The sequence below is a fragment of the Cygnus olor genome, chromosome 19 (assembly GCF_009769625.2).
Source record: "Cygnus olor isolate bCygOlo1 chromosome 19, bCygOlo1.pri.v2, whole genome shotgun sequence".
NCBI lineage: Eukaryota > Metazoa > Chordata > Aves > Anseriformes > Anatidae > Cygnus > Cygnus olor.
The window spans coordinates 797,833-822,429 of record NC_049187.1 but is presented as its reverse complement, the minus strand read 5'-3'; the positions used below and the strand labels follow the sequence as shown (position 1 = coordinate 822,429).

At 45.3% G+C, this 24,597-nt stretch overlaps 1 protein-coding gene across 1 annotated transcript in view; it reads left to right on the top strand.

The window, feature by feature from the left end:
- The window catches only part of EXD3 (exonuclease 3'-5' domain containing 3), a 297,266-nt gene that overhangs the window by 56,778 nt on the left and 215,891 nt on the right, over positions 1 to 24,597 (top strand). The window contains 1 exon segment of the mRNA XM_040531839.1: positions 9,771 to 9,885. Coding sequence (XP_040387773.1) covers positions 9,849 to 9,885 — 37 coding nt within the window. The 5' untranslated portion in view covers positions 9,771 to 9,848.

Below are 24,597 nucleotides of genomic sequence, written 5' to 3'. Positions count from 1 at the left end.
GAGGATATTCCCTCTTTGAAGGAGATAGGAGGACCCATGCATACAGATGCCCACATCAAAGTCAAACATAAATAAGAGGTAAAACCTTACTAAACCGACAGGCTTCATGTTGTTAACAAGGTATATCAGCTCTCAGGTGAGAAAAACCTGAAGAAAATGTAGGTCAAGTCTGATAAGATAACCTAGAAATTAAAATGCCAATAGCTTGTGGATTCCTTCTGAATTCTGGAAGTATTTACAAGACGTACCAGCAGTGCCTTTGGGAGAAAGAAAAGGCACTTCTCACCAACTCGAGTGTTGCCTGGATCCTGTGTAAGCTGCAGACCTGCTGCCTAACTCCGGTCCAGGACGGAAGATGCGGAGCTGCAGACAGGATCCGAGGGATTTGCTAACAACAGGGATAACAGAGGAAATGTTAATTTGAACGGAAATCCTTGGATTATTGTGCTTTGATTCTAGTAGTGTTTAGGCCTGGTCTGGAATGAAAGTAATCATGAAGAAATCAGCATGGTATAGTTAAGGTCCTCTGGGTGAATAGAAAGGGAGATTAACAAGGGAAGCAGATCAAGGTAGAGAAGATTTACTGGATTGCTGAGATTACCCATTCATCCAGTAAAGGGTTATGTTTTAGTGCTGTGTCTACAGCTACAGCTACTCAAGCAAAGCCACCATGAGAAGGAAAGCTTCAACTCTGTTTTGTCAAAGACAAACCTCCTCCCTCCCTCCTTCCCTAAATGACATGATTTCCTAAAATTGTATCCATCTTGTCTTGGATTTTGCTCAAGCATCTGTCAATTGGAAGTGGATTATTTTTACTGCATTTTTACCAACATGCTTGTGCTTCCAAAACTCTCTAGTGCAGATGTGGCTGAAGAATCTTGGTGATCCCTAAGGATCAGCCCCAAAATGAAGCATTCGGCAGGAGGTGAGAGTTCAGATCATGTTCCTGCATGCACTGATGATCGGTGTGTGTACTGCTCTGACTCATGTCTGCTGGCCAAACAGCTGCAATAATTTAAGACATGACTGTCCCCCGCTGTTTATTAGTGCTGCAGAAGGATGTGTCCTTCTATCTCAGTATCTCTAGTTCAGAGCGCAGCAGTTTCCGCGCAAATACTTTCAACCGCTGTTCACATTTAATATGCCAAAACGAGAGCCGAGATAGCCGAGGCATCTGACGTGCAGACTTCAGCCAGCTGTGCTCACAGGCAGCCTCTCCTGGCAGGGAGAGGTGGGGTGAGCAGCTGGTGAGAGCAGTGGCTTCAGCTGTCACAGCCACGCTTCCAGAGCCCCTCAGTCAAAGCCCTTGAGAAGCGTCGGACTCTGGAGGACGGTTAATGCATTAAAAGAAGAAAATGCATAGGTTTAAGCAAGATAGTGAAGCTTCCTCAGCAATCCAGGAGAAAACATTCACGTGCTGTCCCCCAGAGCACTGGACAGATGTTAACAATGCTGGCTTCATTGCTTATTTGTGGTGTCCGAACTTGAAATCAGAATGCTGGGAAGCAGACAAAGGTCTTGAAGTCAAAATGGAACCACTCCAGCTCTGGTTTGGGAGATAGCGAAGTCACGTATTGAGTCTGTAGGGTTGTTCTGCTTATGGAGTTAATATGAGGTTTTCTAGGACTGGAAATAAGAGAGTAACGAAAGACTATTTTGGGCAAGTAGTTGGGAAGCACTGGAGTACTGAATTGTCAGCATTTACAGTAACTGCACTGTATCCCCTAGTTAGGACGTACATATTACTGTTACAGTCTTGATTATTGCATCCCATGGCTTTTTAAAGTTTCTTTTTCAAATCTTGTGCATTGTAGTGGTTCTCAGTCATGGCCAACAACTTAGAATTAAATTTGTAAATTGTGTGCCACCCTGACCTGTTTTCCTACATTTTAAAACTTTTTTTTAAAACTTCTGTTCTGGTTGAAATTCTGCACTGGGTATTTCCAAAGTTCACTCATTTTTTAAAGGTGTTAGTTTGGAAGTAAAGTGCTACATTGGGCTTCTGTGTACTGAAGTGGAGAACCTTTGTAGGTTAGCTACAACCTTCAGGAGCTGAAATAGCATTTAGAAATTTAGTGTTAAGTGTCTATATAGCCTGCAAAAGTGTACTTTGGTCTACCCAGTGTAAGCCAACTGGCAAGCAGGGCTATTCTTCTGGCCTTTTCTTCATTTGAATACAAAAAAGCAAGCAGCAGAAAAATGCAGGTAAGAGTGAGGCTGAAAATCAACCTCCAAAGTCAACACCTCTCGGAAGATTAGGTTTCTGTTTCTCTGCTATTCTCTGCTCTTAGTGTTTGTTGTTCAGCTTGAAGCTTAAAGTGCAGCACAGCAGGTCAGTATGCATCACATCAGTGATTTAGGTAAGCAAAGCCCTTCACTTCCAATATCTGCTGACTGCAGAGAGTCTGGGTGCAAATATCGCAGCGTACCTGCATCCCTTTGCTTGGGGCCCACGTGCTGGACACGTTACGGGGTCATGCTGGGTACATGGCAGAGGTCTGTGTGACCACGTCCTCCCTTGCCTGCCTTTCTGCCAGGTTGCTGTGGCGCGGAGCCCCCCTGCCAGGCGCAGCTCTCACTTCCAGCTTCTGCAGCCGCTTCTGCCCCTCTGCTCCCTGCTCCTCCTGCCCAGCCGAGGGACCGCAGGGAGTCACAGTGCTACGGGAGCCATGGGAGAGGTGTGGGGTGCGGCCCGCAGGGGTAATCGTGCACCGAGAGCGTGGGACTGGGGGTCTGCACAGTTCGCTGATGTCAGAGCCTGACTGTTGTGCTTTGGTTTATTGTGCTTTTTGTCCTCCAAATCGGTGTTGGAGTTTAGGTCACCTCCCTGGGACATGCCTTTTTGGAAAGAAGGGAGAGGATAGGTGCTGCATGCAAGGTGGTGGAGGTCATTGGTAGGTGGAGAGGATGGGAAGTACAAAGGGTTTTAAGGTAACGCAGCTATGAAGAGTAGGGTGCCTTCCTTTATGTAGCGGGCTCAGTTACCAGAGCAAGCCAAGAGGAGGGAGGTGCATCTGTGATTAATATTATCTTATGGAAACATCTGGACAAACAAATAGGAGAGAAGAAATTTGAAGTCATAACATGTTCATGTAGCAAAGGAGGTGTTATTATGTTGGCAGTATATGACTTTTCCAGCTTGAAACTTCTCTGATTGCACTGGGCACTGGATGTGTCTGCAGGGGTGAGCTCCTCGGTGGTGGTTTGTCAGTAGAGGGTGCCAGAGACCAGAAAACAAAGTCACGCTCTTTCAGCCTCCAAAGAGAAAAGCAGGTGTGAACCACAAAACCTTGTGGTCCAGAGCCAGCATCCTCCCCTGGGACCAGGCTGTGGCTAGAGAGCCACCTTGGACACTGGGGAACATGCTCGCAGCCTTGCACTGGGCTTCAGCAGTGCCTTGGGCTGTGCTGGCTGTTTGCAGGGTGAGTTTTCCAAGAAACTGAATGTGATTGATGTGTGAGAACAGCGCGATGATCAAGGAGAGCTTGCTCTGCAGAGTGGGACCTGCTCATGTTGCTGGTGGAACAGGAGGACTTCATAAGTACTTTGGGAAGGTGGAGGCAAATAAGAAAAGGCAGAGAACAGCAGCTGTAGTCCTGCACTTGAATTTGTAGACAGTATTTGCACATGCTGTTAGCCTGCGGGAGCCTCTTGGTGGGAGTGGAGGTTTGCAGGTGATGAGGCACACTGGTCTGGGAGCCCTTCAGAAGCTCAGAGCCAGCAGTAAGGTGACAGGAGACCGTGGGCAAGCTTTTTTCTCTTGATGCAATGAGCCTCTGTGGCGATTAGCTTCCAAGAAGCGAGATAGCAAACTGTCTCCCAAGAAATTCTGGAGGTGGCAGGAATACTTAAAAGAGCTGTGTATTTACTTTGTCCTCCGTAGTTGTGACTCTTTGGATTTACAAGAAAAAAAGGCAAACATTATTCGTACCAAATAAAGTCTTACCACGTGCCCTGATAGGCAAATGTCTGGGTGCAGATCTGCGTGGGACAGGCAGCAGCAGGAGCCCTGCCTGAGCGTGCGAGCGCCTGGGCTCTTTCTTCTAACTCACGTGTGCTTTAGGAGTCACCGTGTACCTCAAACGGGAGAGCTTTAAAGCAGAAAGCACTGAAGCATCATATTTAAAGGTCTTTCTGTTTTCAGGAGCTCAAGTCCAAGCTATGAATTTTTCTTTGATTGCCTTCCTTTGGGAAGGAGGATTCACCTCATCGCAGGAGGTTCCGTTAGATTGCTTCTGCCCATCCTGTGGTATAAACCCTCCTTGCAGCACCGCTGCAAATTGATTGAAGTGCTTTATCTCTTCATTACCTTCAGCCAGACGCTGCTGGTAAACTCTGCCCTAGCTGGAAGGGACGGGGTGACCCAGCTGTTTGAAGCTGCTGCTTTTCTAATGGAGGCTCACCTCTGCTATCAGGAGTAAAGCATCCTGAAGTGAGCTGCTGGCCTGCGACGTGCACTGTCAGCTATAGGCTGAAAAGGCTGGGGGGAACTTCTCGGTTTCTGATGGTGCTTCGCAGGGCGAGTACCAGCATGCGCCAGTTGTTTTCTTCTTGGTATGCTGTGGATGTCGATGATGTGCTGGACATGTGTGCAGGAAGACATGCTCTCTGGTGTGCAGGGCTTTCTCCATGGGTTCAGTTTTTATTTATGCCTGTGGTGTCACAACAATTTGCTTATTATTGATATTACTTACTTGAACAGGAACTTCCACTAAAAATACATTTGTGCCGGGCTGGTGGGTTTCACCGTGTTGAGGGTGACAGCTTTGATAATACAACAGACTTTGATAGGCATCTGATGATATTTTGTCAGCTGCTTTCTAGTTTTAATGTCAGAAGTAATGAGGCAAAAGGAGGTACTCTAGAATAGCATTACTCTACCGACTTCTGTTGTATTTGGTCTGTTTCAAGCCTTCAGCTGTTCCAGTGAATCTTATGGTAATAATGTCATTAAATGACTTCCTTAAATGTTCAAAAATCAATGATCATTTTGTAAAAACTCCATTAAACTGAAGCAGAGGAAGAGCAATCTCCTCGTTGGGATGAATTAGGTAACCTGGATAAACTCGGTAAGTGCAGGAGGCGGCTGTTAGCTGCGCGGTCTCGTCCCGGGGGGTTCCCACGGCCACGGCTGCCCTCGCGGTGCTGCGCGAGCCACCTCTGGATGGCTCGGGAGGGAGCTCCTCAGCCCACCGTGGTGGTGGAGGGCTGAAGTTGCCCGTGGCTCTGTGCACTGGAGCAGTGTTGCTTGTAGGCACTGGCCTTCTGCTACTTTTTTTTTTTTTAATTCCTTTTTTTTTTTTCTTTGCTGGTTCAGTGCCTTTTTTTCCCATATCCTTATCATAAAGAAGTGAAGCTTCTATTTCTGGGTAGTGAGAAGATCTATGTGATAAACAAATGACTGTAAAATAGGTGGAACTGCTATTTGCATTTCAGCCTGAGCTACAAGGAGACCTAGCATATGTGACTTTTTTCCGCTTTGAAGTAATGTAGGCTACTGAGATTGCTTGTAAACAGTCTCAGTACATAGGCAATGATAATACATAACAAAGAGGTCTGAGGTGACGGAATTCAGGAATGGAGCAGAGGCTTTGGCTGCTGTAGCTTAGCAGTCTGTAGTTTAGTGCCGGGCAGAATGAAATACTGGGTTTGTGGCTGGCCCCAGGACTGCTGAACTGGGTTTAGTAGAGGAATCAAAGTCTGAAAAGGTCAATGAAAAGATACCTGTGCACTTTGGATGAGGCTTTTGGTAGGGCTTCTGGGGCTAGCCTTACCAATACTGCTAATTCGTTTGTTTTCTAGAAAGGGATCTGTGATGCTGAATATCTCTGGCTGTGTGTTCTGTAACAATAAAGCAATAAAAGCCAGGTTGCAAAAACGTGAGGTAGGCTTAGAAATCACAGTATGGAGAAGAATACAAATAAACATCACTTCCTTGTAGTTGTCTTCTTCTTTCTAAAGCTTTAAGTTACTCTCACTTCACGTTTTCAAATCTTTTTTCCGTAACCAAGCAGAATAGAAACCTACTTCTTGTTTTGGTGACGCTGTTTTGTGAGGAGAGAGAAGATTTTTCTGCAGGCCCTCCATCCGGCTGCTGGGCTTTGAGGGAGGCACCAGCTGTGCCAGGGCTCGAGAAAGCCTTGCTGGTGCAGCCCCCGCAGGGCACTAACGCGCGCGCTGGGCGAGATTTGCTGCTCACTGCTGCCTGCTGGGCTCAGGGTTCGGGACTCTCCTTTGCGCCGTGCTGGGGTGGCCCTGCTTGAACTGAAATCACGTAAAAGGAAGCCAGTGGCCTCCAGTTCCTCGTCTGGTGTTATCTGTGGCCTCAGCTGTTACTGAGGAAGCAGGACCATGAACTCTGCTGGTCAGGCTGCAATGCCCCCCGACCCAGCGTCACCTTTGGGGCAGTTACGAAGTGAGGGCAGTGCAACTCTCAGGCACTTATGAGGCCTTTTGCTTCAGAGCATGTGTTATTCAGGACGGCTGCTACAATCATTGGCTTATTTTGCTTAAATATCAAGCAAAACTCTCCTGCCTGGCACTCATCCCCAAATCAAGAGTTCAACAGCACCCACACCTGCTCTGGAGAAAAATCAGACGTCTCTGGTGAAGCAGTTTGGCAGCAATTTGCTGAAGCTTTTTACCTCACCTGTTCTCTGCTCGTTGCCGTATGGGAATACTTTGAACCAAGCAGAAGACATCCATAACAGTGACTGCCTTCTAATACGCTGTTTGTTATTTCCCATTGTAAACAGATGACAACATCCTGCAAGGTGCAAGATGTGAAGTTGCGCTTTCCCTCAGGACACACTTGACTTAGGCCTAACTTGGGCTGACCAAACGCACCCACCTTCCAACCCTCTTTAAACACCCAAAAAAAACCCACCCCACAAGCTTGATCCTGACTGCAAAAATAGCGGACAAGGAATGAGAGGATAGCCTTTTTAATGAAGAACAAATGAACTACATTTGATACTAATTCCTAACATATTCTCATATGATGGGGAAATAAAAACAACAAACAAACAAACAAAGGCTGGAGTGTTTTTAAATAATTCAAGGTTGAAAGAGGCCTCGAAAAGCAATTGTGACTTTTTCTTACTGTTCAAGAGGACAGAAGTAGTGCTTCAAAGTGTCTTCTGGCAAGAAACTCTCACTTTAATAAATTATTGGATGCGTCTGTTTAGTGCCAGTGACTTGAAAAACTGTGAAGCAATGCAGAACAAAATGGAGACGGGTATCCTGCAGCAAGCAGTGTTTTCTGTTGGGGTGAATAATGGAGAACAGTCTGGGGTGGACGATGTTTCATTGGAAATCTCAGCCTTACCTTTGGGCAATGAGATTTGTCTGTGTTCAGCTGTGCACATCCCAAATGCAAGGAGTCTTTTCTTAATGTACAGCCTTCAGCAGAATCGCTGAATTGAGATGAGTCTGGCTCTATCAGACTCCTGTTTCCATGTAGGTATATGAAGATAAAACCACAGGTAATTGAAGTAACCCAGAAAGAAAGAGTAGACAATGGATTCAAAACACCAGATTTCAAAGCAGTGTCATTCGTCTTTGTTTAATACTGCTGCTTTCCCTGACAGTTTCGGATGTGTTTCTCCATGTGCTATGGGACAGCAGAACTATATATTCAGTTCTGGGGGAAAACCAATGATAGAGCAGGGGACTGAAGGAGTTGAACACAGACGCCTTCACCTGAGGTGCTCACGGAGTCTCTAGGCAGTCAGCAGAGAGAGGCGGGTGCTCCATGGACGTCTGCTTAGAGCTGTGCCCATTGCGGTGCGCCCCCTGAGGTGCCCCTATCTCCCCTGGTCGGAAGGGAGCCCCGACGGCCAGGTGGGATGCAGGTATCTGCTTGTGATAGATGGATCCCATCCAAAGTGCCTGTGGAGAGGGGCTGTGTGTCTCCAGAGCCGCACTGATACACCCTGCGGTTGGTTTGAGAGGTGTGATGTGGGGATCGCTGTGGTCTTGGAGTTTAATGAGCAAATATAGGAGCTAGTTGTGGGGAACAGAAGCTTGGAGGTGTACTTGTGGGTACATGGTAGGATGGCTGCCCTCCAGCCAGGCTCCTCTAGGGTGAAGACTCTTCCTTCAGTGGGGCTGGTAGCTCCATCAGAGCCTTTGGGGTGCAGCCTGTGTCTTGGGGCTGTCCTGCACACCGTGCACCAGAGGCTGAGCACGTCTTGCATGGATCTGCTCTCGTGGCAGCTCTTTGGAGTTAGCCGGGCATATCTGATGTGTTGTTTAACAGCTGTTCTAGATTGACAAATGTGAGCCCAGGACATTGTGACTGAAGGCTTGGGTTTGGTTCCTTGCCCCTCAAAAGTCAGTCCTTCTGGAATTTCTATACAATGACATTTAAAAGGGGGTATAAAAGAAATTTTGTCAGAGTTCTGGGAATCTGCCCAGGCGCGTTTGTGTCAGTTACTCTGGTGGGCTCCCTTGGGACACAACCTGAAAAGCCATTGCTTGCAAGTGGGGAAATTCTTCTCCTTTGCCCAACTGCTGAACAGAGCCAAATTCTTCAGAGTCCTGGACCATGAACTTGCCATTTCAGTGGGTTTGTGTTCTTTGGCAGATCACGGATGAATTACAACCCTTTTGTTTTCTAGGAGGCTAATGGGGAAAACTGTGTTTAGGTTAAAAGTATTTGCTCCACTGATATCTTCTCCCTGCCCTTCTCCTCCCCCCAGTTTTATTTTGGCTGAAGACCTTAAAGAAAGAGCAGGCCCTTTGCTGTTGCAAGATGTTGAGATAATTCTGACCCCCCAAGGCCACATTTTACAGCTGCTTGCACTTAGCAGCTTAGTGTGTGATGTTACAAAAGGTGACCTTCGCAGTGCCTAGTAAGAATATAAACCTTTGAATCTCCCCTCTCAGAGTGACGTATACCTAATGCTCAGTGTGGGCTAGATGTTTCTGAAGTTACGTATCATCTTCAGAAGACAAGGAGGCTATTACTCTGAGGACATCCGGATGTGCTGCTTGCTCTGTGTAATGTCCTGCTTGATGGTGCCTTCCTTATACTGCTGCTAACAACAAAAAACAATATGCTGATGTACCTTTAGTCTCTTGTACAGTGACTTAAATCACTTGTTATTCCTAGTACATTTGTATTTTTCTAAGCATTTGTGTTCCACCAGCACACTCAGAGTGAGTACTCTCAAGGGGGAATTTCCTTCCTGATAAACAATTCTGCAATGTGATTCAGCAGGAAGGATGTTGTGGTTAAGGCACTGGATTGGGATTTGGGAGACATGGGTTCTGTTCCCAACTCTACCACAGTCAAGATGTGATGAGTGGAAGGGCAAGCAAACAAAGAGGAGGAGCTGTTTAGCTGTGGCAAGAACATGCTTTCACATTAACTGTCTAGTTTGGAGGTTAGATAGGTCTGGTTTTTGGTTTAGTTAATCAAGTAAACAGTGATAAAGACTCCTGTATGTGCAACTGAAATCTGAAAGCTAACCTTGCACTACTCCAGGAATCTAGATTTAGTTTTAACTCATGTAATGACTTTCATGAGGTTTCAGATACCACTGTTCAGTGTTTCTTAGTTGATTTTAATTTACCAATTCCCTGTTAAGTTCTCTGATCTCTAGGCAATGTACTATGGTTTCCATGAGAAGTCATATGCTCATACAGTTTCTACACTATCTTGTATGCTTACATGCCAAAACTACAGACCATACATATGATATTTCCTTTGTCATACGGGGTGAGGTTCCTACAGTTTGATCATAACACTGCATCTTTCTTTTCAGAAGCAAGAGCTTGGACTACCAACTCTGAGCTGTAGACTATTAAGCTCAGCATCCTAATTTGGTGCCACCTTTGGGAGGATGAATCAGGAGAGCGACTCAAATGATGAGCCTGCTGGTGAGTTTTCTGCTTGTCAAGACATTTGCCTGTCTCTGGGTCGTTCAGCATCATTTGCTTTCCATTTATTTTCCTTAATGCTATTGGAGGAGAATGCTGAGTCACAAGCAGAGCAGAAGCTCTGAATTTGATTCCACATTGCATATCATGAAGGTGACCAAATCTTTGAGGTTGCTTGGGTACACAGCTAGATGTCAGCATTCTTATATTTCAGGTTGAAAATTTTTATAACAGTTGATTCTCTAACTTTCCACAAATTCAGAAGCGTCCCATCTTATTAGTATATTACACAACTCATTCAGATTTCATCCATACTTCAGTTTTCTCATGAATTGCTTCTGTAATTGCTATAAAAAGTAAGACTTGGGGAAGATGCACACACATTCTGTTGTCATGTTATGTCCCACAAAGTTTCAGTGTCAGGGTCATTGCCGCAGAGATTGAATGGACAGGAATTTGTTACTTACTCTGGCTCAGTTCTGCCAAGAATTTCCTCTCTTCTTCTATCCCCTTCTTTGGTTACTGGAAGTCAGTATCATCTACTACTTCTGGATGTTTCTGCAAAGGAGAAGGGCCTGGGAGACACACATGCCAGAAGCAGTGCCTGACAGCCTCCCAGGCTCTTGCTCAGCTGTGTGCTTTTTTGGATGTGTAAAGGAGCATTCTTAGTTCTGACGCGAGGGCTACTTTTTGACAGTTTTCATTGTTCCCCACTCTTTGTTAATGGGCGAGGTCTTTTTGTCTGATGCCTTTTTCAGAAATAGGGGCTGATATAGGAGCTGTCGGTTTATTTTTTTTTATTTTTTTTTTCCTTGTAACATGTCCTCCCCTTTTTGGACTTGCTCAAGCAAACCCGTCCAGACTATATCTGCCTGACAGGATTATTAGGATATCCTCTTACTGGGGTGGCAAAGAAAGCGGTCCTCATAGCCACCATTCTTCTGCCATTCTGTTTTACTGTCACAGCCTGCATGGGTGTATGCAGTGTAGGTTGGTGAGTTTGGGATTCAGAACACCTGCCTACACTGAGAATCTTGCTGTTGTCTGTGGATTTGAATCTGGGATTTCAAGAATGGAAATTTTAAGAAAATTCTTCTGTTAGCTTGGAAGAAAAAGAGATCATTTATTGTTCCTTACAGTCCTGCCTAGCTGGCTATGGGGCTGAGAAGGGAGAATCTGTGTTCTGTATTACTCTGCATGCATTTTTTTTTTACTGTGAACAGATGAAGATTGCATATCAGGATGCCATGCAAATTCACGAGTCATCTACAAAAGGACTTGGAGGCAGGATCTTTGGAAAAAGGCATTCAAGGAGGCCTTCCGTAAGGCCTCCATAAATCCTCTGTATAAAAAAGCCTCCATATAAAAAAATAAATAAGGCCTCCCTCCACAAATAATCCTGGGTGCTCATGAGAGAGGTGTGGATCACATGGTCAAAATTCTCACAGGTTGCTCATTGCAACATTATTTTCCTTGGGGTAATAGAAGTTATGCTTTGAGTTTTGATCCACTGTCTAAGAAACAGGCACTAGAATGAAGCTGTCAAGAAGGACACATTTCCAGCGTACAACTAGTGTGTATTTTACACCTTCTGCTGAAGTGCTTAGTACTGGTCAGTCTTGGAGTCAAGGTTCTGGGTTACACACGTCTGATCCACGGATGATTTATATCTTGGCTGAACACAGGGATCTTCAAACTTGGATCTGTTTGCACAACTTCTAGCACCAGCACTCTGTAGCCACCCAGTAAGTGTTCCATTGTCAATTCATTTCATTATCTAAGCCTTGCTGCACTGTAGCTATAGTTAGAGAGGAAGGATATTATAATCTTGTGAAAGATTAAAATATTTTTACTGTAATCCAGCTGGAAGGGTAGCACTTTTCTCAGGGTAGGAGACAGCCAAGGTTTTTCCCATTCTGTCCTCCCCTTGTATACAGGAAGGAAGTACTGGCAAGGGCCCCCTCAGCTTCCTGTCGACTTTGGAGCACATTTCCAGACACTACCTTCTCCACCATCCATCACCCAGCCTAGCCAAACAATCACAGCAGTGCAACGGGAAAAACACACGTCTCACATAAACACTTTGGAGGCAGCATGAGTGCAAACCTCTGGAATTCATGCACAAGCCAGTCTGATCTGTAAAACTTTGACAGCAGGTTGCTGAGGATTTTCTTCCCTTCCCTTCCCTTCCCTTCCCTTCCCTTCCCTTCCCTTCCCTTCCCTTCCCTTCCCTTCCCTTCCCTTCCCTTCCCTTCCCTTCCCTTCCCTTCCCTTCCCTTCCCTTCCCTTCCCTTCCCTTCCCTTCCCTTCCCTTCCCTTCCCTTCCCTTCCCTTCCCTTCCCTTCCCTTCCCTTCCCTTCCCTTCCCTATCAAATATCTCAATAATCAAAATTCTCTTTTAGAATAAGCTTAAAAAAGAAAAAAAAAAAGGAAAAAAAAAGAAAAAAAAGGGAAAATGGTAACAGGTAAAGAAGCTGATGCTTGGTAAAGAAGCCACCAGGACTGTGGAGCCTTAAGCCAAGGAAGTGACTAGGCATGCTCTCAGGTTCACAGCACCCCAGGGTGATGTGTCTGGCCACAGGGGAAGGAAGGAAGTGGCATTACAGAGGCAGAGGTTTCTGTCAGGTCTTCAGGGTAGGGCAGTGACAAGGCAAAAGCGAGTCTGATGCCTTGAAAGAGGAAATAAATAAGGTGGAGGCCTCACCATTAAATGAATCACCTTTACAGAATATGACTCCGTGCCTCTCTCCAAGAAAGGGCTTTGAACTGAATCTTGATCTTTTCCTCATATTAAACAAAAGTTTAAAAGCTGCATTACAGTATTTGGGTAGTATTTTCAGGCTTATCTGCTCTGTAACCTTTCTGAACCATTCCTTAAGCTGTCAATTTGGTTTTCTTTTCTTCAGTATATCTTCAGTATTCTTATCAAATTTGAGCTAGGAATTTCATTTTGATAATCAAAGCAGCAGTCTTGCCTGCAATAATTAGCTGTTAAGAGTTGATGAGCACTCACTGGAAAGCCTCTCGAGACACCTGTGTAATCCTATTGAACAATTGGATGATTCAGTTATTCAGTCTGTTATGAATCCTCGTAACAGATTATCAGGAGTCTTAACTTGGTGGAGAAGCAACTTTTTTATGTTTGAAATTTAGTTTTCCTTGTACATCAAGCTTGAATGATTTATGGTTAAGGTTGAACACCTAGCGTAGTCTCTATGGGCATCCACACAGTCAGAACCCTGTCTATGTAACCATGTTCCTACTCTGCATTTTCCAGTAGTCCATGTGGAAGCCATCCTATTATCCTTTGGTGCGAGATGCTTCAAAACTACCTCCCAGGAGGCTGCGTCCAAGAGCAAGGGGACCAGATTGTAGCTGCGAATGGAAGGCGGGGTGGGAAGGCTGTCAGCCGTCAAAGCAATTGCACCTGCCCTCCTCATTCTACATGGATGTTGCACATATTGAACTGCACCCCGCGTTTGAGCCCCCACCGCTGCATCAGCCAAGTACATTGGCTTGTAAATTAGCATGGAGTTAGAACACCTCTAAGATTTCTCTGTGTCATTGGAGAGCTGGGGTAAAATTCGTTTAAGAGTCCAGCTTAATAGTAAATTTAAAACTCGCCCTAAAATTTTCTCTGTGTGTACTGGCCTGCGTGGCAGTTGTATTTGTAACATCCTTCAGTGCAGTTCGTACTTTCTATCGCGTGAAAACCAGTCACTAACTCTTAACTGTGTTGAGACTCAGAAACCGCCCCAGCTCCATGCTGGCTACCTGCAGGAGCGCCTTCCTGCGGCTGGTGCTTTCCCTCTTGTCTGGCTCACGCTCGCGTTGTCCCTTGTCTGGGCTTGTAACGGACGGGGTGGGGAGTAAGCTCCTTACATGCCTTTAAATACTCTGTGGGACAGAAATTATTTCTCATTTAAGGTTTTTACAGAATGTGATACTGTGAAGTCCTTGTTTAAAATCTGAAGGCATTTCTGAAATGCTAACATTTATTTTGAAGTCTACCAAAATGTGGGCATGAGTAACACCGATTGAAAAGGAGGTAAAATGGACTGGGGCTGGGGAGGATGGTAAACAGCAGTGATAGCTGTGTTTTTATAAAAACAATAACAAACAAACAAAACCTGTCCCCATCAGGGCAAAGGCTTAGAATGAGTTAATGTCAGATTTCCCCCCACTGAGGGCTGGGAGTAAATGCTGTCAGACTGAAGCTGTATCAACTTTTAAAGGCAAAAAACAAAACTTAACAACCTAGTTTCAGGTCCTGCCTTAGACCTGAAGTCCCCAGACAGGGAAATGAGACTGTTGAATGCCACAAACTGTTTATAAAAGTATTAATCTTCCCCTTTGTGAAGGTGTTTGACTATATGTGGAAAAGCATTCACATTCACAGCATGCAAAATTTCTTAATTTCCCTACAGAAAGTAATTTGTTGTGGGATTGCTTCTCCTGGACGTCCTCTTTGGAGGAAGAAGACATCACTAATGGGCAGTGGGTGCAGTCTACTCAGTTCCTACATCACCGATCTCTTGTTTTACTCATCTAATTATTCCCTGTAACAGCAATGGGTTAAAGGAAAGTGAGATAGGGCTGATTTGTTGGCAGTGTCCCTTTAAAGCACAGGAGTGCCAAGGTGAAATCAATCTGCCACATGCTAGCCGAGCAATGCAAGGAACGTGGGGTGGCAGAAACGTGACCAGATTTGCTCGAACCACCAAGCAAAAGTGCTGCTGTGTTTGCAGGAGCTGTGAGGGACGGAGGTGCTCATTTCCAGCGCCTGTGGCTGTGAGGACTGATGCTTCTCAAAGAAGCGAGAGCGGGTGGCGACTAGCGAGCCCCTTTTGACATGCTGGTGGCTGTCACGGCTCAAGGGAAGCAAGTCCTCAGGACCGCGCAAGTCTCTGAGAAGTCAAAGAAATGGGCTTGTGATGGTAAATGCTGTTTGCCCGGAGGTATAAAAACACTGTGATGATAAAATTTAGTTCATATTGGATATAAACTGATCAATAACAAAGAAGTTTTCTGTGAATTGCCTTCTGGTGTCTGTTCCCCTTCGCAAAAAGGATCTGGTTCTTTCACATGTATTTGGTGAAGGCAAAGGTTCATGTTAAATCCAACAGCCCCATGCAATCTTCACAAACTCCCAGGTCCATGTTACAAACTGGTGGAAAATGTACTGTGAAATCAAACAAGCACTTGCCAGGGCTAGTGAATCAGAGGCAATTAGTTGTAGGAGGTGAAATCACGACGTGTGCCACAGCCCAGGACTGTATTACTACAGCATCGTGCCTGTGCAGCACCTTGAGAGCTTATAGGGCTTTCTGCATCCTACTTTCTCTAGCTCCATAGCCATTGATTACTGGATAAAAGTCCTTTTCTCCAGCTTGAAAGGAACCTGCAGGAGCAGAGGGGCTTGCCTGTGTTACTCAGCTGCAGATCTACTCACCCAAGGTGTCTGTCCCTAAACAAAAAGGTAGTAGTAGAAATCCAGCTTCCATTTGTGGGGAAGGAGGAACGGCTCTGCCGCGGCAGTGATTCATTTGTGTTTTAGTGGGAACTGTGAGGCAATAGAAATGTTCTGCTCCGAGTCTAAAGCAGTGTTTGCTGTGTGTGTGATTGTGCGTTCTTTTAAATTAAACTATTTTGCAAGCACTTCCTTCCTGCATTTCTCAGAAGGAGGGAGGGGGGTGTGCAAAGAATGTTTAACTGCCTTTGACGGAGGAGGAAAACTGAAGAAAACAAGAGATGCAATCCTAACTACTGACCTTTTACTTGAGCTTGGTGATGTTTTTCAGCAGCAGAGCCTCCAGGGAGTAACAGCATCCTCCTTGCTATTGTGCTGCCTGCCCAAAAAGGGGGCTAAAGTTCAGCTTTTATGATGTTCTCACTCTGGGCTTGTGGGAAAAAGGCCACATTCCCTTTCTTAGGTCATACGAGTGCAAGAGATGACAGAGTCTACAGTCTAACCCCAGGACATGAGGCCGGCGCAGAGTGAGACTGGGATAGGCAGCTTGGTAAAAATGCAGTCAGCTTTTTCTCCTTACGAGACTCACAGCAGGTGGGAGGGTGATTTACATTGTTAAATTAAAAAGCACTGATTTATTTTATGTTGGTGTGTTATTGTTTCATAAAAGCACATGAGTTGCTATTACTCATGGTGGACTCTTGCACTTTATTGTTAAATAGTCCTTTTCCAATTTGGTCGACAGTTACTGGAAACGAATGGTGCCTCTTGTTTTTGCCTTAGTGGGTAACTAAGCATAAAACAAACCCCCAGTCTCCTTCCTGACAAGCTGCTGTTTTTTAGGGAACCCTCCACAGTTTTGAGGACTGAGATTACTGCAGTTGATGCTCTCAGATAGCCTGTTTGTCCACCAGACTGTTTATTCCCTTTGCGCTCTAGAAGGGGTTAGGGGCTAGAGAGCCATCAGGCCCTTCGCTCCCTAGTTCAGGTCTGGCTCCTCATCCGCTCTTCTTTCAGTCAGCGTCGTGGTAGGCTGGCTGTTGCCCGTTCTGTTACAGCTTCTAGCATTTCTGTCTGTTGAAGTTTCCTTCAGCCTCATTGCAGAAGTTTTGCTCGGTGCCTATTGACCTGGAGTTTCTAAATGGCATGATCCTGCCTGTGCCTCCCGAAGAGTGGAGCAGAATTTGGGGGCAGAGGAGGCGGTTCTCCCTGTGAAGGCTATCTACCTTAAGGACAGAGGCACTGTTTACAATTGTTTTAAAGTTGCTTTAAGACATAATGTTTACAAAATAAACCTGGATGATCCTGACATCCGTGTGTTTGCTTCTTTCAACAGTGCTTGCAACTCCTGCTGTAGATGAGGGCGCTGCAGGATCTTAGCCTGGCCGTGTTGTGCTGCAGCAGACTGCAGCAGACTACTCATCTGTGGCTGCTGTGTATGAGTTAACTGGACTTTGAGCCATGTCTTTTGCATGGTGGAAAATGTAAACCTCAACATGGTATCTACCTACCTGGCAATTCATAGAAGAATATGTATCACTATCTATTACGTCTACCTATTATATAAGTAATAAGGCATCTCTGTATATGTTATAGGGAAAGGTGCATGTTCTGGCAGAACAGAGCAAATGGAAATGGTGAGTGATGCAGCAGATTAAGTCCAACTGCAAGCTGAAGGTTTTGCTCCCTGCCCCACTCCCTCGTGCCCTTGTCCCCAGCCCTGAGTCCATGAGTCATCCTCTGTGCTCCAACACTGGTGCCTTGAACCCTTTGCCGAGTTGCTTCACTTCACTGGCCCCACAAAAAGTGCCCTGCGTTCTGGTCGAGTTAGCTTTCTGCCAGCAGCGTGGGTGGAGCTGGCTCCTGAAAGTTCTGCTGAGGGCCAGGGCCATGTGAAGTGGCACGGCGAGGGGCTCTCTGCTAAAAGCAGAGAAAAAGAGGGGAGGGCCCAGGTTGGTCTGTGTACCCGCACTCACATGCAGCATGAATAGAGATATAAAGAGAAGTCACTTTTGCTTTTGGATGACTTCTGCTGGCATAAGTAAAACGTCTTGTCACCAGCGAAGTGGCGAAGTACAGATAGATACTCATTCAAAATACTTGCAATATGTGCATATGCTAAAGTACACCTTCAGTGGCTGTTAGATGTCCCCCCGAGTCATGCTTTCACCTTCCTGGTGTCACACATGTGACATGACAGAGCAGCTCAACAGACCTTGTGATTTTCTTTGATCTTTTCCCATTCAGCCTTGTCTTCTGCAGCATTCTTCCAGTGGCTCTCTCCTTTCTTTTCTTGGTCCTCAAATTTGGTAAATACAAGTGTCTTGTTGCTTGAGGTATGCAGGCAAGTGTTTGTGTTTTTCGAGGTAAGAAAATAGTATGTTTTTAAAAAAACTCGAAAGTTGCTTAATATTAACCTGTTTTGGGGGCTTGCAAGTATTAATTTTCATGTATGAAACAAAGCACCTGTGGCAGTGTGACATTCAGTTCGGTCTTGGCACAGTGCTGGGTATCTGTACTCGTTCAACTGCCTGCTTCCCACCAGCTGCCACCCAGCGAGCAGCTTCAGCAGCTGGGAAGAGCTGCCGTCTCTGCTGAGTTCAGGGAGCAATGCCATTTTTTTCAGAGTCAGAGCTCTTGACTCTATGGATCATTCATTTAACCTTATTATTTAACCTTACTTTAATTTTGCCTGATTTAAGGAAGTTTCTCTTTTGATTTTCTTCTGTATGCTCTCTATATTTAGCTACCCAGACATTGGGAGGGAGAAGAATTTTTCTGGGGTTGTTTGTTTTTTCTTGGGAAAAAGAAATGAAGATTTATCATCAATTTTCACTTTTCAGGGTTCTACCTCAGAAAAATCTTCTGTAAAGAACTTTTCAGCTTCTATTGCAAGAAGTATGTAGCAAGCTATCAGTAATTCAGCATAACAAAAGTTCATGCAGTTCAGAGCTTTCATGATTGCAGTGAAGCTTTTCTTGGGATTTTTAAAATGTCCTAGACATTTTAAACAATTAAAAGAATTTCTCAGCAAGGAGAGTGCAAGCTGGGGACTCTCCAGCAGATGTAATCACTCAAGGAAAACTTTGTTTGGCTTGGCTGGGTCCTGCCTTCGTTCCATGCTTTTATCCCACCGCCTGTCTTTGTCTCTCAGTCTTTTGCAGTGTCTCTCTGTACGTCTTTGTCCGTCTTTCCCTCTTTCTGTCTGCCGCACATTCTCTTGCAGGCTGAATGGGACAATGTTAACCTGGCTACTTCCAAGACAAACAGCAAATCAGATTGAAAGAGGGGGGCCTTTGGCTGTCAGGATCCTTTGCGGTCACTCACTTCCTAGAATTAAAGGCTGGGAGTTGATCTGTAAGCCAGCCAAGCCAGAGACAATGATTGGGTTTCCATTTTGTTCCTTTGATACTGACTTAAATATGTGCACCAAATACAAAAACAAAATTTACATAAAAGTAAGTAGAAATCCACTTTCTTACACAGAAATGTTCTGTCCTGCGTCGTCTGAGATGGATTTGCATCTCACGGGTACTAAAACTCACTTATTTTTTCTTGAAGGACTTTGGAAGTCTTGTCTGCTCTTAGGGAACTGATTTGTCATCGAATTCTTGACTGTGGTGGTTTTATTTTTATTTTTATTTATTTTTATTTATTTTTTTGGTAGCTGTGAGAAGATGGGTCTGGTGCAGCTGAATCCCGGTGGGCAAGAGGAGACAGCATGGGTGCTCAGCGGCTCCAGGCACAGCTGGGGGACATTGAGTCCCTGTGGCCCCTGCCTCCAGGGTCCTTGCCTTCAGAGGGGGACTTTTCCAGAGCTGCCGATACCAGGCTAGGATAATTATGTAAGAAATGATTGTATAAACAGTTAGATCCATACTGATGCAAAAATGAGGGAGATCAGAATTGGCACCTGCTGTGGTTTCTTTGGTGGTTCTTTTGGGAGACTTTGGGCAAACTGCTTCACTTCTCAGTGCCTCTCTGTCCCTGTGTGCAGAGGAAATGTGACACCTACCTGCCTTATCAACGGTAGTGTATTGCCTGAAGCTCACCTTTTTAACCAACGCCTGCTCAGTGTAGAAAAGGAAAAATACAGAGGATTGTTGTCTCCCAAGCAATACACGTTACTGGCAGGTCATTACAATAGTGCTTCAATGAACACTGCTGCTTTGCAGTGTGTCTTAGTAGCATCGCAAGACAGTGCTCAAGTGGTCAAATTAAACACTGTAGAAGGACTGCATTTGGGAGATGAGCACTTGCCAGTGTGCAAGTGTGAAAGGGAGGTTTCAAACACCTTTATTTAAAATGTCTTATTAAAAAAAAAAAAGTGGTGGAAGAGTGCAATGTAGAAAATATTTTAGGTAACTGCAGCTCACAAACTCGTGCAGAGTGTGGTAGGTTGTTCAGGTAGCTTTGTATAGAGCTTGGGGATGTTTCTGCATTGCCAAGGAAGCCAGTGCAGACTTCCCAATGCATCTGCTTTAGTGCTCTCAGGAGTCCAAAACCAGTGTCTTTGCTCCTGGACCAGCTGCAAGCCATTATGGCTCATAAATTGTTGCATCTCCTGGATGGAATATGCTCTAGAGAGCACAAAGAATTATTGAAGGTAAGTATTACAATCAGTCACATCCCTCACACTGTGAGATCCCTTTTCGGGATCGAGTTGTTGTGACTGTGCATGGGCACTTTGATGTTTTAATCCCTAGCAACCGCATTGTGCTCTCCTTGGAGAGCTGTTCCAGTCCACCTCCTCACTGCTCACTATTACCGAGTCCATGTATTTATTATCCTTTGCTTCAGTATGTGATTGTAGTCATTTTTCAGTTTAAGATTTTTTACACTCTACTACATCATCATTATTCTAAACATATGCTCAAATAGTTCTGCGGTGGACTAGCTATTATAAGGCAAATAATTGTTAATACCAGGTCTTCAGTGTCAGTCCCTGTGTCTAATAGTGTACAATGACACAATTGTTCTTGTGAATGACTGGAGCAGTGCAGCGTATGGTCTGGTTCTTCCATGGGACATGATGACATGCAAAAGGTCTTAATGGATATTTTATTTTAAATTGAATATACATTTGAAATAGGCAAAGCTATGAAGAAATAAATACGTGAAAGATTGTTGAACTGTTTCAGAGTTAACAGCTGATTCTTGGATACCCCAGACCAAAACATTTGGCAGTATAAATTTTGCTCTGAGGCTGAAGACTGAGGAGACTAACTCCAGTCCACGGTAGGAATGAACCCTCAGGAAGTCAGGCTGGAACATGCTGTCCTCCTTCATTTTTTGTTTGATTCCACGTAAACCTTTATTCTCTGAGTGGTTTACATATGCCAAACGTCTCCTAAAACACAGAGGGATGTCCCACCTCCACCCTCTCACTTACCTCCTCCACCTTCCTTGTTGAACACCCCATTCTTCACGCTAACAAAGCAAAACAGCAGCTGGCAATTAACTTTCCAAGCTGTGCTTGTAGTTTTTTGTAACATACCTATCTCAAGGTATACCTTATCCTCTCTGCCTGCCCACGGGGAGTTTTTCTCTTTTCCCAGTTGAACAGGAGTGATGTATTAAAGCATGTGAGAGCTGACTCTGGGTCATCCTGTCGTATTGCTCAAACAGTTCCTTGTTTCATTTTTATTAACTTGCTCTGGAGCTGGAGGTTTCTCGCCAAGTGTGTTGTTGCTCATGCACGCAGGTGACAAGAACATGAGTGTGAAGACCAGCTCCTTTCCCCTGCTCCAGAACCTTCAGTGGGACAATGTTGTGCTTTTTGGACACAAGCTGGTTTAATGCTTTAAACTGCAGTGTTATTTGGCTGAACCAGCTTGTCCTAATTAGTGGGCAGCAGTGATTGCAGCACCATACTCTGCTGTGTGGCTCTGACATGTTTCAAGTTTCCTAATTGATTAGTAATCATTTTAGTAAGGAGTGATAAGGTTCCCTCTCGGGCACTGATGGACTTTTAAAATGTTTAAAGTAGCTACGATGATTACTTAGGTGGATTGAAAACCCGTGGGCCTGAGAAATGCCTGTGAAATGGTGACCAGTGCCACAAACTGCTTTATAATCCTTTCTGGCTTCCCTGTGTAGCAGTAGTGCCATTGCAGCACCCCGATTCACTGTACCTCTAGCCATCAGCAGTCCTTGAAATGAATACAGATTTTTGGAGGCTGCAGGACATTGCAGACTAAGCTGTTCTTCAGTTTTGATTCAGCAGTGTAACTCAGTATCTCACACTAAAAAGACTTTCCATTGGTATGCATGGCTCATATAACAGCTCCTCCACTGTTTCCTGCGGGTTAGGAGGGAAAGGATCTTTCCATGCATAATTTAATCACATTCAGCAGTTCAGCATTTGGATTTTTTTCCATAGAAAATCTATAACATCTTGTTAGTTAAGTCTTATACTTTTAGAAATGTCAGTGTGTGTGCTTATCTTGTTCATTCAGATAAACACCTCTCAGCATCCTGTTTTTCTTATGTCATACGAACAGGAAGAGAACGATTGTTTGAGATGTGCGTCAGTCATAATTGTAACCAGGCAGTCACGTTACCCTCCCCATTTACCATAGAAACCAGCAAATCTCTTCAAACATGCTGGTGGTAGCTGTTAGGTATCCTTTCTCTTCTACTTAACCTCCCAAGAGCTGTAACATTGCAAGTCCTGTATAGTAGGACCTCTCAATAATTTAATTTTATTTTTTATCTAAGAGGGTGCACCTATAAATTTTGCAAATCAATACCCATCACTACTTTTATCTTAAGTAACTGTGATGTCTTTTGTTCTGTCCTGTGCCTATTGTTAAACACACTGCAAACTCCAGGCAGTGGTACTGCCTGAAGTACTAGGCAAGTCTAAAGTACTGGCCAAGCTTTTGCCTGAGTGTATGTAACTTCTAGAAAAGCATTTGAGCCAGCCAGATTTTTGAAAGGCATTTGGCTATTTTGCAGTCACTTAAAGGTGACCTGGAGAGCTTTGTGCATGTAGGGAACACATTCTGCATCTGGAGAACCTTTCAGAGGAGCTGGTAGTGTTGCTGGCACCTCGGGGTGGGATTTTTGAAAGCAGCAAAGGGAACAAAGATGCATTTGAGAAACATGTTTTCTGAAGGGGCTTGCTTTCTCTGGCATTAGTGCCAGTGCTGGAGACGTAGTTTTAACCTAACACCGTGAGATGTAATTAGTTAGAAGAAGTACTTTCACCGTTATTTTCTTCAAAATAAGCAAAACAGTTATTGCACTCTGTATATGGAGAGCATGTTTCAGCCTAGGCAGATGGGTTTTCTCCAATTTAAATTTAATTACATTATATGTAATATTTCTTTACAAGAAATATTTTTAGAATCGTAGAACCACAGAAGGGTTTGGGTTGGAACAGACCCTAAAGCTCATCCAGGTCCAACCCCTGCCATGAGCAGGGACCCCTGCCCCCAGCCCCATCGAGCCTGACCTTGGGCACTGCCAGGGATGGGGCACCCACAGCTTCTCTGGGCAGCCTGGGACAGGGCTTCACCACCCTCACTGTGAAGAATTTCTTCCTCGTATTGCATCTAAACCTGCCCTCTTTTAGTTTAAAGCCATTACTCCTTGTCCTGTCACTACACTACCTAATAATGAGTATCTCCCCGTTCTAGTCTAATCTCTCATGATTAGAAGAAAGCTACTTTCTCAAATTATCATGTAAAGCGAACCACTGTGGTTCGACACACTGTCCCACAAGAGTGCAGATCACAGGCGCCGACATCTGTCCTGGGCGGCTGCTACCCACCGCCCGTCCCCGCATGCGGGCAGGGATCCACGGTGTGCGGAGCTGGTGGCACCGCCTGAGCGTTCACCTGGGGAACCACAGCCCGAGGGGCAGAGGAGGGCACTGCTGGCCTGGAGGTGCTGGCATCAGAGGGATGGCAGCTGTCGGGTCCAAGGGGAAAGCAGGTTCGGGAAGGCGGCAGCGCCGTCGGAGTGCAGCGTGGGGCAGGCCGCGAGTGGCAGCGCCTGAGGCGAGGCGTAGAAGGGGCTGTGGCAGGGTGGGCGTCCTCCAGCTGCGCTCCCAGCATGCGGGCTGGAGATGTGGAAGTCGGCGAGGGAAGGGGCGCAGCACGCAATTCTCACACATCTGCATTTTCAGAAATTGACAGATAAAATCTGGAGAGCCGTTTCAGTTTTCTGTACCTTTTTTCTCCCAGCAGAGGAAGGCTAGAAATATCATAATCTCCTACACTATTATCTGCTGCACGTTTAAGTTTTCTTTTGTTTTTTAACTAATGGGAAAAGTTCCTACAGATTGTAAGGTGTGTGGTGGTTAGAGCAGATGAAGAGGAACTGTCATGCAGATAGCGGAAAGCTGTGAAACTCAAAGTCAAAAGTAACAAATGGCAAAATGTAATGTGTTCTTAAATTTCATAGCCTTGTTTCGATTGTCAGACCTCCTTTGATTCTGCCTTTGTCGACCATTAGACGATAAAAGCTGCATTTTTTTTCCTTTGCTGCTAACGTAGGTTTCAGTTTTAATTCCAAGGTGCTAATCTTGTCTCCAATACCCACCATTAATTGGTGTTTTAGCTAAGCTGACAGCTTTAGTTTCTGCTAAACTGTGCGTGCTGAGGAGATAACCTGCCTCCAGAAAGAGAAGGTGGTGGTGCTGTCATCTTGGCTTTTTCCCTCTTGCCTACCTGTAGATAACTTGTCAGTGTATTAGGATCTACAGAAGCAGTGTTATAAAAAGTAATGTTCCAAATTGAGTGGTCAAGAGTGGTGTTCCCCAGGGGTCGGTGTTGGGGCCCATCCTCTTTAATATCTTTATTGATGATTTGGACAAGTGAATTGAGTGCACCCTCAGTAAGTTTGCAGATGACATCAAGTTGGGGAAGTATCAATCTGCCGGAGGGTAGGGACTCCCTGCAGAGGGACCTGGACAGGATGGGTCGATGGGCAGAGGCCAATGGGATGAGGTTGAACACGGCTAAGTGCCAGGTCCTTCACTTTGGCCACAACAACCCCATGCAGTGCTATAGGCTTGGGGGAGAGTGGCTGGAAACCTGTGCAGAGGAAGAGGATCGGGGGTGTTGGTCGACGCTCACCTGCCTAAACATGAGCCAGCAGAGTGCCCAGGTGGCCAAGAAGGCCACAACAGCATCCTGGTTTGTATCAGGAATAGTGCAGCCAGCAGGGTCAGGGAGGTGGTCGTCCCCTTGTACTCTGCTCTGGTGAGGCCGCACCTCGAGTGCTGGGTTCAG